The sequence below is a fragment of the Trichomycterus rosablanca genome, chromosome 10, assembly GCF_030014385.1.
Source record: "Trichomycterus rosablanca isolate fTriRos1 chromosome 10, fTriRos1.hap1, whole genome shotgun sequence".
NCBI lineage: Eukaryota > Metazoa > Chordata > Actinopteri > Siluriformes > Trichomycteridae > Trichomycterus > Trichomycterus rosablanca.
In genome coordinates this window covers 30,174,957-30,183,599 of record NC_085997.1, presented here as the reverse complement: position 1 = coordinate 30,183,599, position 8,643 = coordinate 30,174,957, and the positions used below count along the sequence as shown (strand labels likewise).

Below are 8,643 nucleotides of genomic sequence, written 5' to 3'. Positions count from 1 at the left end.
TAGACTGATGGTCAGACAGTTTCAAATGCATGGCAGACTAATTTGTCTAAGCATAGGGTGTCAGCTTGGGCTTTTTCTTTTGACATATGGGTCATTGTTTTATGTATTTTGTAATATTGTATAGGCTGTTTCTTTATATATGGGTCCAAAAAAGTCATTAGCTGTAGTAAATTATATCACTTACAAGGAATCCGATGGCCATGCCACAAAATTTTGACATTACAGAACTTTCACTACATTATTCTTTGTATGTATTTTTCCAATAGTTCCAGATGCCATAGGTTTATTTTTTAAATAACTTACATTTGTAAATATATTTTTGGACAAGGATGTGTTCCAGATATTCACAGTTACATGAAAATAGTATTTGTACAACTCACTAAAATCCAAAGATTACCATGACATATAGGGCATGTCCCTTACAGGTGTATATAAATCTTTGACTTTAACCTAATATGCATTTTTAAAAAGTACGAATAACATTTACATTACAGGAACAATGCTGTGAAATACGATTACCTGTAATCAACCGACAGTGCACCAACTGCCAGTTTACCACCCAAGCAAAGAAAAATCAGTGCAAACAACTCTGTCTTCATCCTTATTTAATATAATCTAAAATTTAAATAGACAGATTTAAGTAGACAGATTATTACATCATAACATAACTATATCATTTTTGCGATGACAACACAAAAAAATAGAATGCATTACCTTTGTTAAAAAAATATGTCTTTATCCTACACAGCTCTGGCACTGTAACAGTGATGATATAAAGTGACTTGTTGAGCCGTAGAGGCCTTTTATACATTACATATGTGAGAACTCATGGCAAAAAATTACATTCCACATCATTAAAGCAATTAATTATGTGACAGAAATGCAGGTGTAAACACTGACAACATTCAGCACCCATATGTCTCAAATCTATTAGCTGCTTATGTACATAAAAACTGAACTGTTAATGGAAGTCTGTCTGCTTAACATTAAAAAAAGTAGTAATTTACTGTAATATTTTTGAAAGTGAAGTAGTCATTAAGCCAACTGTGATGTAAAGCACAGATGTAGATTATCTTATAAATTGATGACAAATTGTATGTTTGTCATTTATTTAGGAAGTAGTGTGGGGAAAAAATGTATAAACAGCAAATTAATGACAAAGCAAAGGTGCTCGTTTGAATGTTACGTCTTCAGACAGGTCAATGCACTGAGTGTCCTGCCTTAAACAAGTTACTGGATCCTTTTTATTTCTACTCACAGTTTTTAAATTCATCTCCCTTTTATGGCCCTTATATGTCCCAGTACTAGCCAGTTCTCTCTGATCCATATAACGTTAGACTTGAATATAGCCCATCGAGACCTTGGCCCATTATTCACGCACTCTCTTAACTGCTTATCCAATCAGGGTCGTGGGGGGTGGGGATGTTGGGGGGTGCTGGAGCCTATGCCAGCATTTCAATGGGCGCCAGGCAACACAACCACCCCACCTGGGGAACAAATCCAGGACCTTCTTGCTATGAGGTGACAGTGCTACCCACCGAGCCACAGTGCCTTGGCCAATTATAATTTTTCAAATTGCATAAAACATATGAGGTTGCTCTGTAGCTCAGCAGGTACTGGTGGCAACTGTAGCCTAGCAGTTAAGGTACCGGACTAGTAATCAAAAGGTCGCTGGTTCAAGTCTGCCAAGTTGAGCACCCTAGATGCTCCAGTAAGTTAGGAGTGTGAATGCGTGAACAAATCTAGGTGTATTTCTGGGATAGATTACAGACCCACTGCGAACCTGACCAGGATAGTGAAGAGAGATACATACGATGTGCCCTTTACATAAGGTGTACCAACCCCAAATGCAAAAGGTTAACACTGTGGATGGGATTCGATTCTCTAATTCGAATCATTCAAAAGATCCGGGTAGAAGAACCAATTGCCTCCTTCAACCCCATAAACAAACGCATGCTGCTAAAGCTTTACTTAACAGTAAAACGACGTCTTGCGTTAAGTAAACACGCGTCATACTGCTGTTGCTGAAGGCACTGAGTAACCGCAGTAGGAGTCGATTCTTGATTCGAACAGCTTCGTGAAACAACCAGCGCAGACCCCGCCCGCTGAATGTTGTAAACACGCCTCGGTTCTACGCATGCGCATTGTTTGGTGTTTAAATCAGAACGGATGAACAACATGGTGCTGAGGATCACAGAAAATGGGGGAGATCAGCAACAGCAGGACATACGTTTAATTTAAATGCTATTTTCTCAACAGACTGAGTACTAATTTGAAACATAACGTGACAGTTTAACATCGCGTTCAAACTGCGCATTAAAGTCGGTGGATATTAACCAATATGATGTTAAAGTGATTGTTATTGTTTTCACTCTCCTCGTTCTGCTAGCTAGTTAGCATTTAGCATACAGCCGCTAGTTGGCCAGTACTGCGGATCAAAATGGAGGCGAGCATCAGTTAATGAAGTACTGAATTGTTTAAAAAATCAGCAGTTTGTAATTTGTAGGGTTTGTATGGTGATTAGCTGTGCATGTTATTCAGTTACCAGCTTACCAACTTGTTTAGCAAGCCAGTATACCAGCGTGCAGTGCAGTGTTCAATAGCATAATGAAGGATTTGTTACTTTGTTTCCATTGAGGTCCAGGTCAGATCATTTGTGTTTACTTAATTTGTGTTTGACACAGTGTCGTTTGTAGGTTAATATTTTATGGTATATGGGCACTCTTGTGTTTTGTTAGGCTGTTGGAGCTATGGTTAATACTGTAGCTTATTTCCATCATGAATATGAGGACCGAGTCCATCTCCAACGTGAGACTGCACACAGAATCTAAGAATTATTACCTGTCAAAAGGAGGACTAGGACGCACCATCAGTGTTCCAAGAAATCCACACGGTTTGGTGACAGAAACGCAAGACTCTCTTGGAATTACTCTTAAGAGCACTGGACAGCATTTTATTAAAGCAAGAAACCTGGACCAGGACCTGGTTGGGAAAGCTGCTCGGCCTTTATTGCCGGTTGAACTGAACAACACTGTTGCTTTTGGAGCAAGCTCTGAGAGCACAAACCCACTCACATCTCAAGCTAAACCAATGGGAGGCGAAGGAACCCCTGTTAAAAGCAAAAATCCATTTGGACAAACCGGTGTTACTGAGAAGGCAGAATTTGTTTTAATGAATTCCAACAATTCCAGAAATGACACAAAGGGGTTAGACGCCATGGGGGCTTCTAGTGCAGTAACTCAGGAACTTGCAGAAGGTAAACGAAAAAATGCAAGGAAATCCCCTGGCCATCCCAATTCACAGGCCAACTGTCTTCGTCAACTTCTCCTGCTTCAGCTTGACTTGATAGAGCAACAGCAGCAGCAGCTGCAGGCAAAGGACAAGGAAATAGATGAGCTGAAAGCAGACAGAGATACGGTATGTGAGGTGGTTTAAATTAAACAGTGTACCAGATATGTACCAATATTGCTGTCTTTGTCACTGTCAAGTATTTAACTTAAAATGACCCTTAACAGACAAGTGACCATTAACTTGACCTCTTTCTGACACATCTCCCAGCTGCTGGCACGGATTGAACGAATGGAAAGGCGTTTACAACTGACCAGTAAGGAACCACGTGATAAGCGCCTGTTTCAACCATTAGAACGCTGGGTGCCAGACACTAATGACTTTTGGGATTCAGATTTAGGAGACAGTCCTCAGACATCAAAGACAACTCCCTTTAGTCGAAGCAATAGGGCGCAAAAGAGGTAAGCTGTTCTGCAAATTGTGAACATATGACTGTTTTTACAAAGCCCCTTTCTTTTTACTAAGCCACTTTTACTCATGCACAGCTACCCGGATACTAACTGGTAATTTATCAAGACAGAGATTTGTTTGAATGCACCTCAGAGCGAAAACTGATCAAGTTTAATTACTGTATAAATACTATGTTAGTTCAAGTGTAAACAAAATCTACTAGAATAGTGGCAGGAGAAATACTGAGGCAGGTGATTTTAATATCAAATCAGCAAAAAGACACTAGCCTAGTAAAGGGCCATAATTTAAATTGCTGTGTTAAGCCAGCATGTGGGGAGAACACAAAGCTGTGTAATTAAAGGTAAAGTCTCTCCCCCAAACAAACCCTTATTTGTTATTGGTTACAGACAGATTTCTAGAAAATTGTCATATCCCGGCATCCACAAATGTTGCCTGTTTGTATACAATTTTCCCTTCCATTTTATTTAAGTTGTGTGTAATTTACATATTTTACTATTTAGAAAATGTGGCTTATTGGATGCCAAAATGCAGAGATCACAGGGCAAGTCTTCAAGGTTTACCCCGCAAAAGTCTGAAACTGCAGCAGCTTCACCATGCCAAAGGGAGCTGCGAAGCAAAGAAACACCAGAGAAGACGGCACCTCAGAGGTATATAAGCCAGACAGAGACCATGTTCGATGACATTGGCAGTGAAGATGAAGACTTACCGTACATGACAACAACAGAAATGTATTTGTGCTGCTGGCAACAACCACCTGACTCTCCAATTTCTGAACCATCCCCCAAGAAAGAGGAAGATGTTGCCAGTGGGTGTTTTACATGCAGAATTTAAATTTAAAATGTTTGAAGGCTGACAAATAACGGTAAATAATAAATATTTTATCTTTTGCACAGTTCCTTCCTGGCGGGAGCACAGCATCGAACCTTTGAGGGAGAAGGATGCGTTTGACATCTCTGAGGTGAGATGAAGTCTTTGTGGAGGTTTGTCACAGTACATTTTACACATTTCAGGTCAAAGCTCTTAAATGCATGACATTTAAAACCATACCTGCAATTTATATGTTCATTACAGAATCTTGACAATGGGGTGTTTCTGAAGCGCCATTCCAAGCACGAGTTGGATGAAAAGAGAAGGAAAAGGTAAATGTTATATAAGAATTTTTAAAAACTTTTTCTTAGCAGGTATATTTACACGCAATCTAATCAAGACATGGTTTACTGCATCTCTTTATTCACATTGAATTAACCTGTTTGTTTTGGCCATGGGGAAAAAACACAGGATTTGGAAAACACTCACCCATTAGCTTCCAATTCTGTTACATACAATTAAGTAAGCACTCTGACAGATATACATAGTCCAAATCTGTAGGTTCAGCTCTGACTTAGACCTATATATTGAATAGAAATGCTATTATATTAATATGAATAATATTGCTGTTTTCATCACTTTGAAATTCTGACCTTAATAGTGAAGTAGCTTAATGGAAAACATTAAAAAAATGTCACCGTTCTAACCATCCAAGTCAATAAGGCAAATCCTAAATGACATCTTACTGGCTACTTAGAAGGAGCCTTTATATTATAGCATTTAGTGCATGAAAAGAGGGTAAGAAACCTTCTGGGATTTCAATAATTGATTTGAAAATTCAATAAATAAAAGTAATAAAAATAAAGAAAATGGAAACACTAATGTGGTCACAGTACAAACACTTAAAACGTTGATATGTCTGTGTGGATTAGGCCTCAGTTTTGTTAGTAATTAGCATAGATAATTACAATCTGAAAGCACTTGCATGTGTGTGTTAGGTACAGCTTCCTCAGTCAAGGTAGGGGTCTGCAGCAGTAGAGGAGATAAACAACTGGGTAATTGGATACGACTTTTGCATGCAAACGTGTTGACTGATTTCTGTTTCACTTTAGATGGGACATTCAGAGAATACGAGAGCAGCGAATGCTTCAGAGACTGCAGCAACGCATGGAAAAAAGAAAGCTTAATGTTCAGGAATGTGAGCCGGAGATATCCTCTTTTTACCCTGATGGTGATGAGGGTATGTTTACCTTAAAACATGTTTTGTTTCAAAGCTATCAAAGCAAAATGATTGTAATTTGTTAACTAAACCCAAAATTTCTCAACAGTGGAGTCGATTGTCATAACACCCTTCCTGCCTGTTGTGGCCTTCGGACGGCCTTTACCCAAGCTTACCCCACAGTAAGCATGTTTTATTTAAGCCTCACTAGCAGCATTTTGTGTCTATCATTTCAATAATGGATTGTTCATTTCTCTTTCTCTTTGTCCCCCTTCTCTCATTCTCACACGCACAGAAACTTTGAGTTGCCTTGGCTTGATGAAAAAAGTCGCTGCCGTATAGAAAATCAGAAAAAACAAACTCCTCACAGGACCTGTCGGAAATGAGGCGGCCTGAATGTTGAATGGCAGTTGAATGTTAAACGTCGCAGAGGGAGGTGACACATTTGTGGCTGCTGGATACTTGAACGACTTCATGGGTTGGTGTGGGTTTACAGATCAATTGCAATAAGATTGCCATGTGAAAATGGCAGTATTGCAAAATTAATTTATATTACTACTCATCTGGACAAATCCATCCTTAGAATGCCCTGTATTTTTAAAACACACATTGTGTTTAGTTTTGATCGGGTTCTGTATAAAATAGTTCTGGTCCTGCTTATTTTTATATAAACATAAATATATATAATGATATGAAAGCACCGCTTTAAGTGATGCTCTTTGTGTTCATTTGTGAATGTTGAGTATCTGATGCATATTTTGCATGTAATGCCTCAATTCTCATATGCTGCAAACAATGGTCTAACAACCTTAAACGCACACTTGAGTGTACAAGCAGCATGAAGAGTATAACAGCGAGTGCAGAACACAGTGAGAACTTGAAATGCTTAGTTTTGGAATGCATGGTTGTCTCCTGACAAATTGTACTGAATCTGTATTCTATTAAAAAGACTTCAAGCTTCACAAATGTCTAAGTTGCATTAACAGGCGTGTGCTTTTGTTATATTTTAACCCGAACTGGAGGTCTGTATAGTGATATTGCCACGAGAGTGGACTTAAAGGGCATTTAAAAACAATTTTCATTAATCAAATAGGTCGTCAGTCACTGTTATTTCTCTTTTTTTTTCTCTGTGTGGCATTCTGGCATTATTTTTTGTGATGTCATACCTGGCCTCCTGTGATTCCTGTATTAATTTAGCATTTATTTGTCTTGCCAACACATTTGTTCTTTTCTAAGTGTGTGTTTATATTTAGCTTTATTTTATTTCTTGGTTGTATATAAGCAAAATGTTATTTTTGTATTATTTAATGTTTTTGTAGTAAGTTCAGTGTAGATACTGATAGGAACTAAAGTCAGTTGATTTTGAAAAGAATAGAAATTCTATTTTGTCTTTCTTTTAGTGTACGCATGTAAATGCAATGGTTTGTGTGAAATCTGATCTGCCCATATTTACCTGAATATAACACAAAACTTTTTTTAAATGCCCAAGTCTCTCTGTTTTAACATTTTATAAATCTCCCACTATTACATAATGTAATATTTCTTTCTGTAATATATCAACAGTTTTAGTAACTGCTACTTGTTAATGAATAATAATAGTAGTAATAATAATAATTACTTTGGTAAATAAAGATAAATGCTGAAGCACCTTTAACATTTATACAATTAACAATGTTAATTGGCGACAGAGTTGTAGCAGGTAGCACTGGCATGCTCTTCCAATGTCTGTATTAATATGTACTAATCTCAGCTAGGCTACTACACAGACATGATTGGCTATATCTGATGGTGGGAGGACCGTATTACTGGTGCAATTACAGCCTTCGCTGGCTGGTTGAAGGTACCTGTACAGAGACGGTGAATAATGGAGAGCAGTGCGTAACTTTCAGCAAGCGATACTGTTCTATGTATGAACCTGCATGAAAGAACTGGTTGATTACTACACGTGTTGGAGGGTGTGTGTGTGTGTGTTAGGTACAGGCCTCCTTTGGTCAGGGTCTCCAGGTTGGCAGCAGTAGAGGTGGGATACAACTAAGTAATGGATACTAGATTGGGAGACAACAGGAAACATGCATAAATAGAATGTTACATAAAATGTACATGTTTGTTTGCTTGTACAGAGTATTCTATACAGCATGGCTTTTCAAACTCTTCAAGTGACCCACATTTTGTCCATACTCTCTATACAAGATGTAACATAAAGCCTCCACAAGGGGGCGTTCGCGTACAAGTTTATTTAATTATTGTTAGTTTTTTTTTCTTTTCGGCTCGTGACCCACCTAAAAATCGTAACCCAGGGTTTAAAAAGCACCGCTATACAGTATAGTTAATAGGCTTTGATGGACTTGGGACTTGGTATTTTTCTGTAAATATTGGAACAGTCATATTCAGCAGGGCAGCAACAATGTCTAAGGGCAAGTCTTGTAGGCCGTAAACTAATATAATCTATGCATTATTGTATATTAATATAAATATGTGTAAAAGCTCCTAAGATGCTCCACCATATACCATAAAAATGCATTATCTGGCAGCATCTTACATTCAGCCTTATTACAGTAAAAATTCTATGTGTAGCTGTAGTTCAGTCATCATCCTGCCTTAACTGCTGGATTTAAAAGCAAATTTCTGCTAAACTGCTAAACAAAAAGATATTTATTGAGGAAAGAACAATGCAAAATTTAACATCCTCATTCATTTACTCTGAGATAAATACTAAACAGTAATCATGATTTTGTGTGAAACCTTTATCACCAATGAGCTTTGTCATTCTTTTTAATAGGTATTTTAGTATGATGAAGAAGAGATATATTTACAGATACATAAAACCCAGTGGTCCATGACATACTGTTGTAAAAATT

General features: G+C 37.9%; 1 protein-coding gene across 1 annotated transcript; it reads left to right on the top strand.

Annotated features, from left to right (window-relative positions):
- Window positions 1–2,179: 2,179 nt before the first annotated feature.
- Window positions 2,180–7,260, top strand: msl1b (MSL complex subunit 1b). Its single transcript, XM_063003780.1, has 8 exons — window positions 2,180–3,417; window positions 3,559–3,749; window positions 4,260–4,564; window positions 4,653–4,717; window positions 4,831–4,898; window positions 5,679–5,806; window positions 5,895–5,967; window positions 6,081–7,260. Exons 1-8 carry the CDS (start codon window positions 2,779–2,781, stop codon window positions 6,169–6,171), a joined length of 1,560 nt encoding a protein of 519 aa, XP_062859850.1. The 5' UTR covers window positions 2,180–2,778; the 3' UTR covers window positions 6,172–7,260.
- The last annotated feature ends 1,383 nt before the right edge of the window (window positions 7,261–8,643 follow it).